General features: G+C 36.8%; 1 protein-coding gene across 1 annotated transcript; it reads left to right on the top strand.

Moving 5' to 3' along the window:
• The first annotated feature begins 33 nt into the window (after positions 1–33).
• On the top strand, positions 34–22,285 carry CIRSR (corepressor of RBPJ and splicing regulator). The gene is made up of 10 exons (XM_086751384.1): positions 34–181; positions 987–1,081; positions 1,602–1,675; positions 2,883–2,896; positions 2,993–3,048; positions 3,417–3,465; positions 3,674–3,791; positions 17,355–17,461; positions 18,933–19,018; positions 20,705–22,285. Exons 1-10 carry the CDS (start codon positions 110–112, stop codon positions 21,429–21,431), a joined length of 1,398 nt encoding a protein of 465 aa, XP_086607510.1. The 5' UTR covers positions 34–109; the 3' UTR covers positions 21,432–22,285.
• The last annotated feature ends 14 nt before the right edge of the window (positions 22,286–22,299 follow it).

Here is a 22,299-nt window from a genome sequence, read left to right as displayed (position 1 = left end):
CCCCGCAGGAAGGCCCGCCCGCCGACCCGGAAGGCCCCGGCGGAGGCAGCCAGCTGAGGGCCCTGTGTCAGTGCGGGGAGCCGGTGGCTCCCTCCCCGCCGCTGCCGCCATGGGGAAGTCGTTCGCCAACTTCATGTGCAAGAAGGATTTCCACCCCGCCTCCAAGTCCAACATCAAAAAGGTGAGGGGGGCCGGGCCGGGGGCGGAAGCCGTTGCGGCCCTTGCCGGGCGGCTGGGTCTGGGGTGAGGGCCGCGTCCCGGGGCCGGGCGGTGTCCCGGGCGGGTAGCGGGCTCCCGGCCCCGCGGCCCGGTATGAGCAGGGCATGTCGGCCTTCCTCAGGTGTGAGTGGGGCTGGGACAAGGCGGGAGGAAGAGGTAGGAAAAAAACTTAAGAGGTACTCGAAGCTTCAGGCTTGCTTGCTCGCAGGTGTGTGTAACTGTTGCCTTTTCCTGGCTCCAGCTTTTGAACGCCTCTCTGGATAAATACCGTCTATTTGACAGTCACTATACACTGTCCAGGAAAACCCCCATCTGACACAATGTGCCCATGTTTTCCCAGTATTTCACACCTGCTTTGATCTACTTCCAGGTCTTTCTTCCCCAAAACCGTACCATTCCAGGAGCTCCCAGGAGAACCTGGGGTTTGGGGTCTGTTGGGACCTCGGTGAGGAACTGTCGGTGCAGGGAAGACAGTGGCACACCCAGGGTGTGTTCTGAGCCTGCTTGTCCCTTTGCATTACTAAACTTTCCCATATCTTTTTAGTTCTTAAATGTTGCTTGGAGTTGTAGCCTGTCAAAAATGCTGTTTGAGGGAAGTTTGCTTGTTGAAATGCTAGATGAAAATAATCCATTTGAAGTTATTAGAATGGGAATTTTCCCTTGTTAGGTATTCTCATTAGACTAGGCCAGTTAAGTATTTATACATTAATGCATTTTGTGGTAGGTTTTGAATCTGTTTAAAGTAGAAACTTACTTGTTTTAACTAGGTATGGATGGCAGAACAGAAAATATCGTATGATAAGAAGAAACAAGAAGAATTAATGCAACAGTATCTGAAAGAACAGGAATCCTATGATAACAGGTGAGAGTTGGCATAAGACCACACACTTCTTCCTACTGTCTCTTGTTTTCATGGCAGTGAAGGACATATCATTGTGAGTTATATGAAAGACTGTCTCTGACCTTAGTTGTAGGAGAGGGCAGTGACTTATTAATTGGTGTCTCATTAAGCAGACGTCACAAGAACTTCTTTAAAATAGCTTGTATGTGTCTTCTAATTAATCTCATAATATGTTACATTGACAGAACAGCAGGTTTATGTATAGCAATATATTTGGATCACTCAGAAATGTATCTTTGGTAATTCTGTGGACCCACTTACGTTTCAGTTGTGATTGAAATGTGTGATTTTTGGTACAGCATGGAGCACGTAGAAGTATTGACTGGTCTCTCGGGTTTTTTGGTACTCAACTTTTGTTACTCAAATTAACAAATGAAAAATTGCTAGTTATTATAATAATTTCCTGCTGCACACTTTTTTTTATAAGGCATTCCAAAGTGACTGTGTGTGTAACATCCTAAACTCTGTCCTTTTTATTTAGATTGCTTATGGGTGATGAGCGTGTGAAGAATGGTCTTAATTTTATGTATGAGGCCCCACCTGGAGCAAAGAAAGGTATTGTGGTTTCCGGATCATGAGCAGACAGTACTGCAAAGCTAAAAACCCTCTGAAGAAATAAGCACAATGTCTTTTATTTTAAAATAACGTGTTCATGGTGAGGTAATGCTAGAAGGTATGATTTTTCGTTCTTCCTATGGGAATATGCAGGCATACATAGTGTGTAATAATTTTGATCTCACAGTACTTTAAGCTCTTTCAAACGGGAATGGTGGGCATTTTTTTAAAGAAGCAGTTCAATGTGAAGGGAAAAAACAGATAACACATCTTTCCTGGCAGCAGCAGAAATTCTGTGCTTGATCAAAGGTGTTTCTTTAGCCAACTACCAAGCTGTTGGCTGAGGAGGACTAGACGTTACCAAGTCAATGACTCCAGACAACACAAACCTGTATTTTGGCTTACTGTCCTTTTTAGAAATAGCAGGGTCACTTTTTGCTTAAACGTTCTGCCCGTAGTTCAGCTTGGCACATCTTAAGTGCATAGGACATACAGAAGCAATAAGTTAATTAGTGGAAGTTTTATAAATAGTAAATACTGAGATTCTGTAGTCAAAAGTGCTGGCTGACCTGACTGTAGTGGGTCTGACTATGACTGTATTTAGTAGATTGATAAACAAAAGTTACTAAGTACCTGGTGGATACTCATATCAGTCGCTTAATTTTAGCAAAATTTGAATGTAAGTGCAGAACTATGAAAAAGTATTCCCTTTAAAAGAATACATGTTCCCTTTAAAATGTGTCTTTCCCATTTCCACAAAAACCCTTGGAAATGGTTGGATAGGCTCATTCTTGTAAAGCAAATTTTGCAATTATTTAACTTTAAAAGCTCTTAAAGTAATCCCTTAAGCTTAGAGCAAATGCCATTTTAAACTAGTGATTTTTGCTAAAAAATCATCTTTTTAAGATTTTAAAATTAAATGTTGTTGCTACTTTTGCAAAAAGGTGTAAAGTTTTTTGTATTTGTGTATCAAATCAATTTAGTTTTAAAAGATTATTCTGGTTTTACAGGGTTTGTAACAATATACTAGAGGCTGAATTTTTTTATAAGTGCACTCTGTTTAAATAAAGTTACTTTCTGAGTATTTGCACTATTGTATTAGTATAAACCGTAAAATGTTTTGTCTCCACCTTAGACACCAGCTGCATTTTACATGTATAATTAATGTGTCATTTATTTTCTTTCCATGATTTCTGAAAATTCAAAGAGGAAACTAAAGAGGTATGTCATTTCATCATTTCTCTGGGGTTTTTTTCCTACTTACTTCAAATATATTTAAAAAAAAAATTCAAACTTACCATGTTTTCTGTTTTATAGCAAGAAGGAGAGACTGAATACAAATTTGAATGGCAAAAAGTCGCCCCTCGAGAAAAGTAAGATGTCTGGATTTTATCTAGATATATATATTTTTTTCTTCTTACTTATCTTTCATATCCTTTTCTTTTTTTTTTTCCTTTTTTAAGTTTTTTCCCCTGCTTTATGTTTGAGCAGGTCACTTGTGTAATCCTGTCATGTCCTGACAGTTAACTAGTGAAATCTGTGAACCTGGAACTATTTCCTTGATCAGCTTAGGTTTTGTTTAAATTTTATATCCATTTTTGAAAACGCATTAAACTAATGTTTGCCGGAAGTATATCTCTGAAATGGATACACACTTAACAATAAAAGGTAGTTTTGTATATGATGGTTTAAAAAAAAATATCGACTTGAGTATTTGTTTTCTTTTGTGTTTGTGTAACAGATATGCTAAGGATGATATGAATATCAGAGATCAGCCGTTTGGCATCCAGGCAAGTTACATAAATTTCACTCTGTGGATGTCTTGGGTATATTTCAAATATTATCTATCTGCAGAACATTCACATGGACTCTCTTAATTTTATCATCTGTTTCTCAGTGAGTTTAAAAGCTTATGTTATGCCTAATAATGTAGACATTTCTGTGACTGTTAAGCTGTATTGTTAACTAAATTATGTCGATTGGTTTTTTTCCTTTTAGGTGCGGAATGTGAGATGTATTAAATGCCACAAGTGGGGTCACGTAAACACTGATCGAGAATGTCCCTTATTTGGCCTTTCTGGAATTAATGCAAGTTCAGTCTCCAGTGATGGTTCAGGTAGGCAGTGAATGTCTTTTAAAGGTGCTGGTTAGAAATTTTGGGGGAACTTATCAGGCATTCAAGTCAATTATTTCAAATTACAGGGACCTAATTTTCTGTTGCTTTGATTCTATCTGATTCTATCCGTAACAAAAATTCAGAAGCTGCAATGAGATTGTTTGTATCAGGATAACAATATTTGTGTCACTGTGTATTCGGTTTTGCAGGGATACCATTACCATTGCGCGCCTGATAACATCTGGTTTTCTTCTGTCTTTCCTCAGGCTATCTATTTTATGTAGTAGCTCTTAATTTTATTATATATTTAGCCTACCAACAATCTTGCTTTTCAGAATTAAATCGCCTAGATATGCCATTTCTTTGAGATGAACCCTGGAAGACTTAAGGAAATAGTGCCTCTTACTCCTCTGCTTTTAGGCACTGTCTGATGATTGCACCATTGTCAGCTACAGGATGGCTAATCCATTCTCCGCCTTTCTGTTCAGTGGGTTATAGCATTACCATTTTCTTGCCTCATTCTTACCTTAGAAGAACTTGTACTTGGAGCCTTTGGTGGTGGTAGAATTACATTGGTGCAGCTCTTACATGTCAGATATGCTTTTGTGCTGCAGAACTCACTTCCCCCCCTCCCATTCCCCTGTTCAAATTATGTGGGTAAATTTTAGGAGCTTGGCTGGGGAAATGGGAAGTATTTGTACATGTTTGCACAAACTTGAAAATGGACTTATTATTCTTAACGATGTCATACAGGCACTTTGCAGCATCAATATAAGACGAACTGCTTGTTTCAAACCTAACTGAACTATCTAGGTGTAGGCAATGTTTGACTGCTGGGGTGTTTTCTCATCAGAGAGATGTTCTCTCTCATTACCTTTTTAAGCCGTCTTTCTAAGCCTAAAGAGAAAGATTTAGCACATACAGTGAATTTTGCATGAAGGAAAGTGCTGTAAAACTACTTAGATGTTCTCATGCTGCATCGATACCCTCTAATTTTCATCTCTGGAACTTAGAAGACAGTGTGCTATGCTCAGCATAGACTTTTTATAGGCTAGGGAAGGATTTCAGGGAGCAGGGGTGGGTGACAGATCAGGGTTTGTATATATAATTTGTAAGACTGTTCTTGGATTTGAATAGTCAGCTGTAATGATACTGCTACTTTTTCTTTCAGAGAAACTATATGTAAAAACACTGTAGGTAAATTTTAAAACAATTTTAAGTTCTTGATTTAATAGCAGATACAAGGCTTATAGGAAGTGGTAACATCATTAATTAGATCGTCAGATAAAGGGTTGTCTGCTTTCTCTAACCTCAGGAATACAATCCTTTCATCAACTTTTCTAAAACTTCGTCTGATTTAATAGCAAGCTAAGTTACAACTTAGCTAAGTGACAACTTCTGGAAATTACACGTATGTAAATGAAGCACTGCAGTTAAGTCAGGACACAAGTTACTGAATTCGCTGATTCTCTTAAGACTTAATCCATGTGGTGTGTTAAAGCTTGTATCACACATTAAAAAAAAAAAAAGTTTTTTTTCTTTTTTAAACTAAACCCCGACACCCATTCTGTGTTGCCTGGGATAGGAGTGAGTAATTATCTTTGCGATGCTGAGATAATTGTTCTTACAGAGCTGCAGATCTGCAGTTAGCTCTGTAAAATTAACCTATACTGAGAGTGAAACAGTGTTTTCACATTTCCTAACAAGACACTGCAACATCAAAAAGACAAATTCTATCATGTTCTGATCAACATCTGCCATCAATATAGTAGTCTTGATTATTTATCTTTATTGCTCTTTATTTCCTCTCATTACTTCTACTTAATGCTTTGTTACTAGCCCTAGTGCTGAATCGGTGTCCGACTCCCAAGAACCTTGTTGTTCCTCTCTGCAACGTGTCTCCTCAATCTCTGCTTCTTCCTGCTTCTCTTTATCAGTAATGGCATGCACTCCTAAGCTGCTTTTATGTCTCCAGACTAAATTTCTAATTATTTTCTGATTATTTTATAATACTGCAAGAGTGTCCGTTGCCACACTGTTCTTATTTAGGTTGGCTAGAACTGCAGAAAATACTGCTTTGTAAGGGACAGAGACTTTTTATTATATCATTTTTTTCTGAAATCTTTCTGTGTTTCATGAGCTGATTATTAGGTTTTTAAAAAAAAACCCAAAAGCACTTGAATTGCTTCCCCCACACACCCCCACCATGTGTCACAAGTGTCTCCTCATGCTTAGAAACTAGTAAAACCCATGTAAATAGTCCAGAGTTTTCATTTCTTTTGATTGTCATCACAAAAAAAAAAAAAGTACAAAACCACTTGGCTTCTAAGGTCTGAACTCCAAAAAGCAATTTTCAGGAGCTGTCTGTTTGTTTCTAGAATGTATAAGAAAATATGTGCCTCTGCAGAGAACGATGAATAAGATTTTCAAGGATAGGGAGTGATTGCTTTTAGTATATGGCAAGTCTAGAATGTGTATTTAATTTATTTGACTGGGGTTTTCAATACCTAAGTGTGTAAAAATATATTTGCAACCAGCTCTCAAGAAGAGTTGGAAAATGTTGGGCTAAATTATTAGTGCAAATAATACTTTTAAAGCTCAGAAAGTAATTCCATATGTAGAAAGTCATATTTGAAAGCTTGTTCCTAGCTTGTGTGTCAGGAAATTTAAATATAAATATTGTCTCATAAATGAAAGGGTATATCTGAGACATGCAGATATAGTAAGGAATAAAGGTGAAACCAGAATAAAATTTTAGTACAGTAGTCAATATACCAGGACTCCAATTGGTTTATGAAATTAATTGCATTAGAAGGGCCAAATTTAGGCTATAAATAATTTAAACTTTTTTTTTTTAAAAAAAAAAAAAGTAAAATCTTTGGAATTCTTTTTTATAAAGTCTTTGAAAAGAGTTCTATTGCTTTGAAGTTATTTACTTGGTAGCACTTTATTTCCTCTGATTTATAGTCTGTTCATCCTAATAAAAGATGATCTCGCATCTTTTTCTTGCAATTTTTTTTCTAGGCAGTGTGTGGGAGTTACACTACCTAAATTTAGGTTAGGATTCTTCAAACTTTGAAGATACTCTCCCTTGTTAGAGTACACCATGCATCAGCACAGTGTTGGAAGATGCTAGCCTGTGTACTGCAAAGCATCCTGGCTCATATTGAATCTCTAAGCAATCTGTGCTTGGGAACCCTTGGCCTCATTCTAAGGACATTGGCATCACTAGTTTCTGCAGAAGTCACTTTTAAGAAATGGTCTGGCTTCCCCGTAAGGAGACTTTAAACAGGCCTTGTTCTTCTGAACCTTCTTGTCATTCTGCTTTAGAGAAGCATGCTTAACACCCAGGGAAACAGATTGCTTTTGGTTCACTGTTGTCTTCATGCATTTACCCAGGTGTGTTTCTGTCCACAGAACAGTAATGGTAGAAACTTCAGATACTCTGCTATAAAGAAGGACCAAAACATCTCATACATACAAGTTTAGGAACCACAGTAGAAGTTTATTGTATACTAATTAGACCCATGACTGAACTCCATTATGTAATAACTTCGAAGTCTTTAAAAATCTGTAGTGTAGAGGGGTAACTGCTCTCAGGAGCATTACTGAACAGAGTTAATTAACCTAGAAAGGAAACAGGGTAGTTTAGCCCAGGTGGGCAGCTCAGCCCCACACAGCACTCACTCACTTCCCACCAGTGGGTTGGGGGAGAGAATTGGAAGGGTGAAAGTGAGAAAACTCGCTGAGAGTTTAATAAGTAAAGCAAAAGCTGTGCGCACAAGCAGAGCAGAACAAGGAATTAATTCACTACTGCCCATCGGCAGGCAGGTGTTCAGCCATCTCTAGGAAAGCAGGGCTCCATCATACGTAACATCCCTCAGCTTTATATGCTGAACGTGACACCCTATGGTGTGGGGTGTCCCTTTGGTCAGTTGGGGTCAGCTGTCCTGGCTCTCTCCCCTCCCAGCTTCTTGTGCACCCCCAGCCTCCTCGCTGGTGGGGTGGAGTAAGAGGCAGAAAAGGCCGTGACTCTGTGTAAGCACTGCTCAGCAATAACAAAAACATCACTGTGTTATCAACACTGTTTCTAGCACAAACCAAAAACGTAGCCCCCTACAAGCTCCTATGAAGAAAATAAACTCTATCATCTCGGCCAAAACCAGTACAAACAATGGTAGACACGCTATTGCTAACAAATCTTTATGCATATATAAAGGATTGGCACTTACCTAATTGGAGGGACATTTTTATCTTTCTCCTTGGTCAAAAGCAAAAGCTTTTGACAGAAAATGAGGGTAGAATGTTTGTTTTATTACAATAACCAAATTATTGAGTTAAAACCAGCAGAAGCAGCCTTTCCCCATCCTTCCCTTTCTTCCCCTGATAACTGGGCCTTCAAAGGTCTTAGTTGAATGATGACTTCAATTTAATAAAAGCCCAGGGGGTAATGTATATTTTTTAATGCCCAAATCAGTGAGTTTCAGTAGGATTTAGACTTATTTGAATGAAAAAAAGTTTTAAGTAATGCAGAAGCAGTTTAATCCAAATGACTAGGTCATGCTAAAGGAAAAGAAATAGCATGTGAACAGAACAGTGAATTAGTGCTTAATATTGCATTGCACCCAAAAGCAAAGATGTTGCATTTGAGCATTTCTTGATATTTTGTTGACATAAATTTTCCAGAGTAGTCAGCTATTAGAAGGTACTTAAAAAAAAACCCTCTGCTTTATTCTTAAGATATTTGAGAACTATACACTTGACTTTTAATTGTCATTATTATTTCCTTTGACACTATATAAATTATGTATGTCAACACACAAAGAAAATATTCAAGAGCACTTGATGCAAGTTCAGTTTGTGTTTTGTTCTATTTTTTCCTCCTTCAGAAAGAGAGCAAACCAGAATGTCTTGTTTGGGCTCAGACTATTTTTTTACCCTCAGAGGAAATACTTGAGTTAAAATGATTGAAAATGAAACTCCCATGTCTGAGTTAGTCGCATTATCTAAAGTTCTTCCTCTGTTTCTCAGTGAGGAAAAAGAACAGCTATTGATTGCCTACGTCCAATTTTTTTCACATCATAAAATGACCACAGGTACAGGCTTTTTCTTTCCCATAAATTCTATAAGCTGTGCTTCTCTTATATCAGCAGAGGGATACTTGTCTTTAAATGTCATGTGAAGACTGCATTGTAGTCTTCCTCTTGGCACATAAACTGATTGGCAGCTGCTGTTTTGGATTCAGTGTTGAATATCTTGTATGCAAAGACCACGGACTTCAGTTTACTCCAGTGGAACCACTGTAGGGTGAAAGCGTGTCTGTGGCACAGAACTGTCCTGTGAGAAAAGACTGCTTTCTCTCAAGATCTGACATACACTGCAGCACTCTAGCAAACAAAAATAATTACAGTCAGTACCTTAACTTAGGCATAGTGGCTTCGTTATTTCGCTTCTGGGACAATTTCACTAATCTGGCTGGTAATTCATACAAAAAAATAATAATCTTACCATTAAAAAAGTGCCTATTGAATAATGTCTCACCAGTGACTAGAGATTATTTTTGCAATAAGGCAATTTCAGTGGATGTGGTTATCATGGGATAATCACACTCCTGGGGTATAGCCTTGTCTGTAATCTCCCAGGAGTGTAATTATTTCATGATAACTGCACCCCCTGGTGTGGCATTATTTCCATTATGAAATTCTTAGTTTTAGATATAAAGTAACTTACTTTGATCAGTGGAAACTGCAAAGTAGTGTTAGAACGTTCCAGCTGTGAGGCTTACAGAGACCAACTTAGAAGATTTACTTCTCCTTTACAAAGCTAAATTAGGCAATCAAAATTCTTCTATGGGCTAAAGTGATTTACAGGGCTTTTTACTGGTAAAATCCTAACTTTCAAAGTTCAGACAAGATTAAAATATCACTTGTGGTTCTGACTTTATGTGTCACTGTGTATATATGCATGTATAAAATATGCAATAGATACCAGCAAAAAGCCCAGGCCACTAGCATTTAGAAGTTTGAATGTTTTTACAGTGCTTTTTTATCCTTAACTAGCAGCATCCATTGATTTTGGTGGGGGTTTTTTTTGTGAAAAGCTTTTGACTTTATTAGAACAGAGACTAGTAGGTTTTCTGTGCAAAATGTTTTGGAAGTAATACTGTTATTTAATTTCAAAATTGCCTGGAACTTTCTTGGTCAAATGAAGCTAGGAAAACTTAATACTTCATTTTTTTTTCTTTTTTTTTTTTTTTTTTAATTTTTTTTTCCCTGCAAGCAATCTGTCTTGCTCCGTGAGGGTTGAGGCGGGGGAGATTGCTAAAAAGCTATGAAGGCTTAAATGTTTACAACTTTTATTGTGTGTTTTTAGAACAAGTAACCTGCTAGGAATCTATTACTGTCTGATGAAGAAGGGTATTACTATCTTATGAAATAGGGCTAGTGTCTCAAATGGGGAGGTAATTTTGTGATAGTGTAGTTAGAAGAAGTGGGATGCTGACATTAAAAACAGTTTTTATGCTCTTGGGCTATAAAACCTAAGCCTGGAGAGTGCTGGGCATCCTGCTCTGCGATGGACTACTTCGAATGTTTTTCAGCCAGCTGACTCCATTTGTGATCTGTCCAGTGAAATTACTGAGAAGAGAGAGAGTCATGTGAAGTGAATAGCATGTTGTGGAAAATTCAGGCAAATAGTGGTAAAAATGTAATTTGAGCAACATGTATATGAATCTAGTGTCTTATGGTTTACCAAGATAAAGAAATTCTGCGTATGTCTATGTAAATGCAGCCTTGTAAAAACTCATTATCAGCTCCTGCAGTTTGTGTGCCCTCTCTTTTCATTGCCAAAGTGCCTGTAAACTACTTGTGGCTGTGGTTTCCATCAGTCTATCACTTAGTGTGTTCAACTGATCCTTAAGCTTTTAGGTGAAATTCCTTTCCATAGCAATCATTGAAATTATCAGTCATACGGAGACAGCAAAAAAGGAAATCTATGTCTGTGTTATATTATGCCTATGTCTCACTGCATTTTTTCAGTGATAAATACGGTAATTTTTGTTTCCCAACAGATAAAAATCTGCATTATATCAGGAATGCAGGAATTTATTTAAGTGTTCTTTTGAATCTATAATAACAAAGAAAAGGTATTTGAATATGTTAACTGTGAATATTTGTATAAATGGTCACCTGTAGAAACATACTGTATGAAACCTTCCTTTATGATCTGCAGCTGAGACCTTTGATTGTGAACAGTAGGAACCTTAACTAAATCTTCACATAGTTTAAGAACTGTCACATTTTAGAATAATCCTACATTTATGTTTCAGAAGCCTCTATATTTGGTGTGAATGCATGAAATACAGATTTCTATTAGAAGTCTTGTGCTTGGCATTTAAGCTATAAATAGGGATTCCTATAGCACTTGGATAATGTTAAATGGTTTTTACTACTCAAAAAAAGTAAAAAGGAAACTCAGATTTCTGTGAAATACCTTACAACAAAAGCATGGGAAATTATACTGAAATTCTGTGCTAAAGTGTTAAATTCAGTTAAACTGCAGACCCTCTGACGAAGAGCTAATTAAAAGCCAGAGGTTTTTTTTCATTGATTTCTCTCAATGCCAACTGCAGCAGATGCTTTGAAGTGTAAATATGGTCTAAATGCAGTCATCTCTGAACTAGATGGAAAAAATTATCAGTAAAAAATTATGAATTCTGAATTAGTGGAGGCAGCATAAATTTGCTACGTTCTTCATGACCAGGATTATGATCCCACAATTTTGATAATATCTCTTTGTCCTTTAGATAAATAAGTGACTACTGTTATATCTGTCACAGCTGCAATAAAAGTTCACTGACGATACAGTGTGATTAGGCTCAGTCTGTAATTTTTTCCATTTTTGTTCAATTTCCTTTGAAGCTATATGAAAACAGTAATATATTGAAACTCTGTGGAGAGCACAAAAAATATATGGATGTATTGACAAAACTGTCTATGCTAATTTTGAAGTTAATTTATCTTTTAAAGCAAAATCTAAAAAGCCTTGTATTATATGTTACGCTTTTGCTACCACCCAGAGAAGGCAGCATTCTGAATTCAGAGTATGTTCATCTTTCATGTGATTGTGTGCTAACCTAAAACCCACCAGCAGAACGGTTTCCTAAAACCTAGTTAATGTGAAAGAACTGTTTACATACTCCCTGGAGTATTTATTTGTTTGTTTTTCCGCAGCAGAGTACAGCTTTAGTATCACTTACTTAGAAAATTGCATTTTGATTTGGAAGAGTTATGGCGTCATGTTGTCCAAGATGCATGTAAGATGGAATGAAGACAATATGCTTTAGGTCTGCTTTGTTACAAAAAATATGTAGTAATAAAGGATAAGCCTTGACAGTGTCTTGTCTTTGATCCATAAACTAATTTTTAAACGTGGTAGAGTGGAGTATATGGAGTGTGACATGTACTGATGAATCGGTAGCAGATATGCCAGTGTACTTGGTTTACACTTACGTTCATGTAAATCATCTCTCTATACCAAGTCAGAAGTCTGATGGAATGATAATGGTGATATTTCTAGATTAAAATGATCAGTGTGTAAACTAAAAGTTGTCCCACACCAGGACACATTCTCAGGAAGGGAAAGCTCTAGAAAAGCCCTATTCTAAATAATCTATTTTGATGATACACAAAATGAGCATTAGTTAAAATACAGGTTTAAAAGGACACCATGAAGATCGGCTGCCTTTTTCAGTAACTTTTATATTGAGTAGTCCATTTCATAACAATACCTAACTGCAGCCACTATCTAAGTACAAGTGGTTACTGTAATTTCTGCTGCCACAGGTGGGAATAGTGGTTACACTATTACTGCTTCTTATCTCTTTGCTTTCCTTATGTATTCTACAATAAAAGTCCTTTTAAAACTTAATTGATTGCAAAGAATAACTCAGTTTGCTCATCTGCACTGGTGACAGAAGTGAAAGCTTTTATCAATAAATTGAGCAGATTCTGTCAAGACCATGCATCATGAGTAGATAGAGGTAAAACTGCTGTATTGGGTGATCCTAGCAATCATAACATTATGGTCTGTCCTTACTGCCACTGAAACTGTTGCAGAAAAAGTGGTATTTAATCACAGTCGTTATGAAAAGAAGTTTTAACATACTGTTCTCCAGTATTGGGTAATTTGAAAAATGTGCTTTAGACATTTTAATGGAGACCTTCTAGATGGTGTGTTACAGCTGGCATTGTTCTCCGAAGAGAGTCCTGTGCCCGTGCCTCTCAGAGGAAGCATTCTGGCAACAATGGAGTGTTACATACACTCTGTAGCTTCAAGAAAAGTATGACACAGAATCAAAAATGAGTTGCAGCTATAAGTTTCTCTTGTTTCTGGGCCAGGAGCGGGGGTAGTACTGCAGGGTGGGAGAGCTTGCTGCTAGGCATTTAAGTAATTGAAATCCAGAGTTGTATTTCCCCTCCTGGTTTATTTAATGGAAGCAGAATTGATTCTGTTTAACTGATCTCAGTTAAATGTGATGAGAATTTGGAGCGCTCTGTGTTACAGAAAAGCAAATTGACAATATGTTGTAGAAATCCTAGTATGACATCCTTCTGTAATCCAGTATAAATTATGCTCATATAGGCTTCAGAAAAATTCTGTTTACAGCTATTCTGTTTATTTAATTGTGCGAATGTTATAAAGATGCACCAACAGCTGTCAAGCTAAGGTTGCACTCAGGTTGTACTTTATGAAGACTAAAATCCTTCTTTTCACACTTCATTGAATGGTTTGAGTTTCCAGATTTTGTGCCCCAACTCTTTGAGTCAACTGAGCTATCTGGATTTTTTCCTTAAATAGTATCTTATACAGAAGATAACACAGACAATTAATGCAGCAAGAACTTCTGTGGGAAGTAAGAAGCAGGAAGAAGCTGTAGTCTATTTGCTTGACAACACTATTTCTTGAGAATTATAAAGACCATGAAAAAAAAATTCAAAAATCCTTTAGTGGGTCTTTAACTGTGGAGCCTCTTTTGTGCAAGCCCTTAATATAATTTTAAGTAGCTGTAGAAAACCTAACAACTTGTCAGTTGTCTTAATGCACAAAAATATGTATGATATCAGCATGCAATTAGTTCCACTATATGATAAAAAGCTTTCCCAAGACTACGAATTAATTTTAAAGCAGAAAAATGTTTTAGTTTAAAACAAGTGTCATCTGGAAAAGTTTTAAAGGGTTTTTTTCTTTTCTTTTTTTCCCTATCAAAATGTAAATTCCAGAAAATAAGCTTGACAGTCATATTCAAAAATAGCAAGGTACTGTATTTGACTTGTTTCAGAAAGAATAAGAAACAGATGATGAAACATTGCAACTTTGAACTTATTTTTAGTTTGTTGATGGATGAATGCTCAGAGACTATTTATTAGAAGTCATAGCAATTAGCTATTTTTACAGGATTCCTGTATCTAACGTTCTGTCAGCTCATGGTGTAATGTCATCTCTAGATGTTTTCACCTGCATGAGATCACACAGGTAGCTTCTTCACAGACTGTCTCACAAGTCCATCAGGAATGCATATGAGGACATGGGTTTTCATAGTATATGAACTATTTTCCTATGCCTGATGTAGGAGTGATTTTCTGCAAATTCATTGGTGCTGTTCAAGAATACTTGGCTATCATCAGTTCCCAAGATTTTTGCCAACTGAGAGCCTCTCAGCTCAATCTCACAGTCTGTTTTACAGCTTATGACTTAATTGGAACATAACCAGGTGAAGATAGATGGCTATGAGTTATACATAGTACCATTTTGTCTGAAGATCTTGGAGGATGGTGACCTAAGTGTAGTCATAAGCTAAAAACAGGCTGAAAAGATTATTTACCTTTTTGGCTTACCAGGCAAACCAAGTTTGATCATGCCGGGCATAGTGGCATCTCCAACAAGCAGGACTCCACAATCCTTTCGCACCAAACAAAGGAAGAGGCCCTCTACCAGCCAGTATACTGGTGACTCCAAGATTTAAGCTGTTGATTCTAAGTAGGGAAGCCAAGGACACATCTGAGAAGTTGAGTTTTTCAAACCTCTGTTAAGTAAGGTTCAGTTTTTGTCTCCCTTGTTTATATTAGCCAGGAGAAATCCACCACTTAATTTTACAGTGTGGAAATGAGAATGCGATTGTTCACACATTTAGGCATCTACATCTTTTAAGATTGTGAAGCAGCAGCCCAAAAAGAAGTGTGTTACAACCCTCACAAGTAAGCTTTCCTTCTAAGCTTACTTGTGTTTTTATTTTTTAAACCTAGTGACCACTCTGACAGGTCTCTTGCTCACTTGTATTGATCTTTGCGTTACAGTACGACTGACATACTTTGGGCACAAATGCACAAAAATCAGTAGTGTTTTGCATTCATTATAAGCTTTTTATGTAAAAGAGGAAATTATTTTGCTTACCTCTTTCCAGTGTTAAGCACAAAAAATGCCTGAAAAGTATGTTTATATAAAATAATTTTGAACTGTGCTTTTGAAGGCCAATAGGCATTCATGCCTCTCTGATCTTGATTCTGCCCATAGTCCTTGTGTGGAACCACAAGTTAGGGCTTCTGTTTAGTTCTTTAGTAGATCTTCTGTATAGATTTGGACAAGTTTTATTCCTCTATTTATCTAATCACACTTGGGAGAATAATTAGGTATACAGTACATATCAAAATGCCTACAGTGCAGAGACACTGAAGGGGGAATAGCTGGTAAGTTAGTTAGGTTACTTTGTTAGGCAGAGGTTCTTACTGCCTTTGAGTAACTGGGGGATTCCAGGCTTCAGTCTGGTCACATGTTTTGGTTTCTTTGGTATGGTGAAATCTTTTTTCATGACTCTACGCTTTGACTCCATTCAGCTTCCTCATAGTGAGTATTTGACTGAATTGTGCGGCTGGTTTATGTGGCCTTTCCAAACCAAGACATCAGCTGGTACTGAATTCTGTTGTTAGGTTTCTGTCTAATGTCAGTTTCTGTTCCAACCAGAGTAGATTTGGGCAAGCAGAGCAAGGTTTTAAATTTGAAATAAGCAAAAATGTAGATGCTGGAGCCCATATTCATTTATTAATGTCAATGAGCTTGCATTTACACTGTAACGCATGAAAAGAAAAAACACTTTTGGTAAATATATGAGGAAGGAAATAACCCCCTACTTAATAAAAATGTAAACTCACAGAAAGACTAAAATGTATCTCATTAGAAAATTCTTTTGTCTGGCAAAATAAGGAACTTGTGAAAAGAAAGTTAGTAATGCAAGGGCTCCTTAAACCATTTTCAAAGTTTTGTCTTCTTCGTTCCTGCTTTACACATAGGCCTGTTTGTTTCTGTAAGCAGTGTGTTATACAGGAAAACTAAGAAAAAGTTGAAGTTGACATTTTTTTCAGAAAGTGCTAGTTTACTTTCCGTGTATTTTCCACAGTAAGAATCTCTCTTTACTTTCCATACTATTCTGTGTTAGAAATTTATGAGTTCTGTCCATCTCCACAACTAAGAAACTCTTAAAACCACAAAGCAGGATCAGTATGTTTCATAAGACTAGTTAATCTTACCATTTACAGTTAGTTTACCGAAGTAATAATAACCGTGCACTCCACGCTCTATTTTACATTCCTTCTCATTTAGATTTACCTTATACAGTAGTGCTAATTCATTGACAGTAAGGTTAGTGAATGAACTAGCAAGGGAATTTACTGAAAGTGACCTAACAAAAGAGCCTATGTTTAGGGTGAAGAAAAGGTACCTCATCAGGTAAGTACATGAGGTTTTGATGATCACGGGTATTCAATTAAGGCAAAAAGTGAGCTGCAGCGTTTGTAAATTATGCAGTCAAGTCTGAATGATCCAAAATACATCCTATATTTTACTTCTTGTTAGGTGTTTGTAAAGAAAGATAACATGAGCCTAATCCCAAATACATGCTCTAATGCAGTACCTAGCCTATTTTTTAAGCTGATAAAACAGAAATCTCTGAGGAGATAACAGCCTAGAGACCTGGCATATCTGGAGGTCCCTAGAATAAGCAAGCACATAGATAATTTTTTCATGTGTTTATTTACTTTCCATATTTATATTGAGTTTCTAATAATATTTACTTTTTACATTTAAGTTCAAAAATTTGTGTCATTATGAAAAAAAGCCTTATTAGTGACATATTAGAAGTGCATTTTCCCATTGTTTTAAGGGAGAAGAGGCACCTAAAAGTCTTACTTAATGTGTTTTCTTTAGGTTTTATGTGCTTTTTTACTATAACAAAAATATATTACTAGACTTACCTAAATATATTGTTTTCAATATGACAAAGTTACATAAGAGAATCCCCTTGTACTTAAAGAAAAATGCAATTATTTTCTATTCTAAATCTCCAGACTGCTGTTTTAGAAAATCATATCTGATTATTTGCTCAGCAGAAGATTATTGAGTTGATTTAGCTGTGATTTTACTTAACAAAGCTTCAACTGAATTCCTACTGTGGAGTCCAAAAAAGGTAGAGAGATATAAATGATACATTCAAACTGTGATTTTTGTGAACAGGGCCATCAATGCACCCCTCGGAGCTAATAGCGGAGATGAGAAACAGTGGGTTTGCACTGAAACAAAATGTACTGGGGAGAAACTTGACCGTAAATGATCCATCACAGGTAATGACCTTTTTACTGGTAAGCTGAAAATGTCTATAAATCTAAATGTGATTGCTTGTGAATTGCTACTTAATGTTTTCAAATATGCATATCCATAGGAAAGCTGAATAGCTGTACCAGTAGAAAAATGTCCAAAAACTTACTGTTTTTCAGCTTTGTTTCAGTCAGAATGGTGAATCATAAATTACTTCTTTTAAAACCACATGTAATAAATTAAATCCCTCCTCCAGGTGACTAGAAATTGAATTTTTCATGAAGGAGATGGTTAGGGGTTTTGCCACATACTTCTGAAGCAATGCTAGTGTTTAGATGAAGTTTGAGGAAGTATGAACAAATAATTACTGACAGGAATGCTATAGCTGAGGATTTTTTTACTTGATTTACTATTGTTACCTCTGTTATTTCTGGGAGTGAAAATGTTTAATTGTCTTTACTTAGACTGTACAAGGTACATTTCTAATTGAGGTCCTTTAATAAAAGTGTAAAGTGAAAAATTCGTATACATTTATTGAGTGAGCCACCATGAAATAACTTGTGTTCATATAGCAGGATAGTCAAACCGCTAGTAAAGAGGAGACGACGGCCCTCAAGCTCTTCTTGAAATCTTGAGTCAATCAGCAATTCATTGTGTCTCCACAGATGGATGTACCTTTGCATTTTAAAAAGCTATGTGCCCCAGAAATACGTAGCATATGGGCACTGTTAAATGAGTCATGGTGATATCAGTATGTTTGGTTTATGTTAGGTACGGCGGGGGTTTTTTGGAAGAGCTGTCCAATCTTTATTTCTTTTTGCCCCCTCCTGAGTGCGGCTAAAATGAAAAACATCACGGTAGAGAACTGTAGTGTACCAGATGCACATAATTTGAAGAATTCAGGGTCTTCAAAGTAGCTATGCTTTGCTGATTGTGTTGCTGTATGTAGATTGTATGATTACAGTATATTGCATTGCTAGAACACTTTATGAACATTTAAAGACTAGTAACACAGCAGTGAGGTAGATGGGTTAATACCCATTTTCCTAATGACTAAACCGAGACAGAGAAGTAATTTGCTTAAATTACTCTGGGTTTGAGCAGGACTAGCATCTTGCCTATTCATGCAAGCATGATAACAATGGAGTGACTTATCCTGGGGAATCATGTGGGCTCCAAAATTGTCTCATTTTTATTAACTATTTCAGAAATGTTTCTTTCCCTAGCAGAGATTTTTTCATACGTTACTAATAACTCCTGTTGTATAACCCCCACGTTACAACACCTACTCAGCTTTGAGACAGAACGTGGGGGATTTTTTCGCTTTGTAGTGAGTTTGCTGCTCTTTCCAAGGAGTCTTAAGCTGACTTAGTTATACAAATACATTTGTGTCTGTGCAAAAACAAGGTACATAGAGGCATCACTTTTAATACAGAAATCTGAATGAAGAGATTATTTTTATAAATAAGAACTGAATGTCTTACCACATTTTCCTAGGAATTTGTTGCAAGTGAAGGAGATGATGATCCAGAAGTTGAATTTTTAAAGTCACTGTCAACCAAACAAAAACAGAAACTTCTAAGGTAAGTGTGGTACCTAGTGGAGAGGACTTGTATTGCCAGTAGTTCTGACTCCATGTTTGTCCCTCTAACTCGGCTATGCCATTGAAGAATTTAGCACCATCAGTACAGAGGAAAATCAGCTTAATTTAATATACACTTGACCACAAATGGCATTATGCAGCATCTTGTTTAAATCTGGTTGTTTTGTTTTAATTGGCTGTTCTAATCTAGTTGGGATGCCTTTGCACTGGGGCTCTTTTCCGGTTTGACTAGGATACTGAAATAATAATAATTGGCTCAGTGAAGATGCTGTCAGTTGCTATTTTAAAATATTATTTTGCACTCCACTGTTTACACTATCTTCTTCTAGAATTAAAAATTCTGTGTTCTTGTTTACTGGTTTACAGCTTGGCAAAGCTTGTTATCTTCTCCTGTGCAGCTAAACTGAGCCTGACATTGCACCCCAGGGCCCAGGTTGGCCTAGCACCACGCTGCCCTCAGATCAGGCATTATAGTTCGCTGCTCTGGCAAAGGGAGCTCCCCATGGTTTTTGTAGGTCTAACAAAAAGTTAATGAGGCTTTCATTCTTTGCTTCTGTCCTACTGATTTCATATGTCAGGTGACTTTTTTTTTTCCTCTGTTAATTTGGAACATTATCTGGAAATAACCTGAAAATGTTTAAAATTAAAAATATTAACTACTGCCTGATAGATCCTGTAACAGGTTACCACTAGTTAGAATGTCTGTGTATGGGGAGTGGGAGGAGGGCTAAGCAGGTGCATGTGTAGATAGGTACATATGGCATTCACATATGTAATAAATCATTCTCTGAAAATAGTTGACATGTTTTATGTTCCTTTTAAGTAAGGAATAGGTATGTAAATTGAGTAATTTAAAAACAGTATTTTGTTTTAACTTCTGCTGGCCCAACGGAATGAAATACTTTGTATTTTGAAAGTTGAAGTTCAGTAAATATTTGGGTCCTTTAGATTCTACTAGTCTGAAGGTTTGGTTTTTTTTTAATAAACTGAAAGTACTTTCAGTATTCAGTCACTAATTTTTTGAGAAGAATAAACACAGAAAGCAAAATAAAAACTAAGTGACAGCAGTCAAATAGCAGTGAATGTGTGTGCATGATGGGATGTTATACTTACGGCTACAAAATGTAAATTTCTAGTTGTGACAGAAGAGGTTATTGAAAAGATCAGTATTATTTGCCTGCAGAACTCAGAGACGTAGGCTTTAGAGTCTTACTTTCCATCATTAATAGGAAGTGAGTGTTAATTTTGTTTTTTCATTTTCAAAATCTCTTGTAAAAAATGCACAAACAAAAGCAGCAATTATTTTCCAAAGTCTCCAGAGCAGGCTGACAAGGAAAAAAAAGCACTACTGAATGTACTTATTCCTAGTTGCAAGGCCAAACTTGACATATCTTACTTATCCTTTTTAAAATTAAAGAATTAAAAAATCATATTCCTCCTGTTTTGAAGGAGTAGCTCTGGATTACAGGAGGATTCTTACTATGGTTAATGTCAGGTTAGAAGTTTAAAAATAATAGTTTGCAGGAATTCCATATGTTTTTATGGAAAATAGTGTGTTAACTGTGTGGTTCATCAGAAATGGTGAACTTTAAAAGATAATGACTTTGTAATGTAAAGTATCTTAACACATCTGATTGTGGCTACTCTTCTGTTTTGAAAATAAAAGGAAGTTGGATCGTCTGGAGAAGAAAAAGAAAAAGAAAGACAGAAAGAAGAAAAAGCAAAAGAAAAAAAGCAAAAATAAACACAAGAAACGTAAGATGAGATCCTCTTCCTCATCCTCCAGTGAGACTTCAGTAAGCAGCAGCGATAGCGAGACTGACAGCAGAGATAAAGCAGCACAAAAGAAGATGTGTTCTAAGAAAAGGAAAAAAGACAAGTTTTCAGAGGCTAGCAGCAGCAGCAGTGATTCAGAAGGAAAGGCAAAGACGAGGAAGGAAAAACTTTATGAAGATCTCTCCAGTAGTCACGGTAACAAGGACAAAGATAGGGAGAAGTACAGACTTTTAAAGCAAGACAGTTCTGCGGAGAACAACAAATGGAGCTCCTGTGAGGGGGAAAGAAAGTCCAAAGGCAGGTGCCATAGCACCAACAAGAGAGAGGCTGAAAGAAAGGAGAGGGATAGTAGAAGCCAAAGCATGGATGAGGGAAACAGGAGAAGCCCTTGCACAAGTCACAGCAGTTCCAGGCAAAGGCAAATACGAAGAAGTCCAAGTCAAAGCCCTGGTGAAGAGCGGCACAGGAAAAATGAAAACAGAAGCCCCAGCACAGGTGTGCACAGAGAGAAGAAAAAATTTAGAGAGAGCTATGGGGACAAGTGCAGTAAAGTGGAATACAGAGAAAGGAGCAGACGCAGTAGAAGCAGAAGCAGAGAGAGGAAAAAAAACAGGTAGTGTAGGGGACAGGTGCAAACAAGAATGTCTCAATTTTTTGATGAATACCTTTAACAAGGGCTCAATTATGTATTGCCTTTCATGTTCCAACTCTGTAACTAGCATTTCCTACATAAAGCCAACAGCATCATTTCTATAATGTTGGAATATTTGTAAATTAGGTATAAATGTTATGGTATTTTTCTTACTGTATAAATATACTTGTTGGCAAATACCTCTTGTATATGTGCAGTAACTCATAAACCTGATTTTAGGGTTTTAAAATATTTCAGAGCAGTATGTGATATTCTTGGTTTTGTCAATGATGATTTCTGTTTAGACACAACTGTGAGGGGAAGCAGAGAGCAATTTGGGAAGAGTCCTGGGATATGTTAAATGACAACAAATGTCTGAGAGAGTTCTGGATAAAATCGCTGCTTCAGATATCAAAACATTGTATTGTAGCAGGTGGGGTTTTTTTATACTGAAGCATTTTTCCTGAAGTTCTCTGTAAGAGATCAATTTCTTGAGTTAAAACAACAGAGAGACATAGTTCACCTAAGTGTGCAGCCAACATTTTTTTACCTCCTGCAGTGTACAGCTTGGTCAGGGCTATCTAAACATCTTGAACCCCCGTTGGTATGTGTCAGTACAATGTCAAGTTATTGTTCAATAATCTCTCAAGACATGAAAAGAATATTTACTGCCTCAACTGTTTCAGGTATTTCATTGTTTGTGTTAGATATTTAATGTAAATAGTCATCCTTTTGTTTTCATGAAACAAACTTTTTTTAATGATTGTCACTCATTTTCTGCACACACTGTTATGAAGATGAACTTCCATAATAAAATACCTTCTTCTTTAAAAACAGTAAGAATTGCTGCCTTC

This window comes from Chlamydotis macqueenii, chromosome 6 (assembly GCF_036417535.1).
Source record: "Chlamydotis macqueenii isolate bChlMac1 chromosome 6, bChlMac1.mat, whole genome shotgun sequence".
Classification (NCBI taxonomy): Eukaryota; Metazoa; Chordata; class Aves; order Otidiformes; family Otididae; genus Chlamydotis; species Chlamydotis macqueenii.
Note: the sequence above shows the minus strand (reverse complement) of the source record. Positions and strands in the feature narration are given on the sequence as shown.

Bases quoted from the DNA above. Each gene is read 5' to 3' on its own strand.
- CIRSR (XM_086751384.1), top strand. From the start codon at position 110: ATGGGGAAGTCGTTCGCCAACTTCATGTGCAAGAAGGATTTCCACCCC. The intron at 3,792-17,354 runs GTAGGCAGTGAA...TTTTGTGAACAG, and splicing joins AGTCTCCAGTGATGGTTCAG to GGCCATCAATGCACCCCTCG. The intron at 17,462-18,932 runs GTAATGACCTTT...ACATTTTCCTAG, and splicing joins CCGTAAATGATCCATCACAG to GAATTTGTTGCAAGTGAAGG.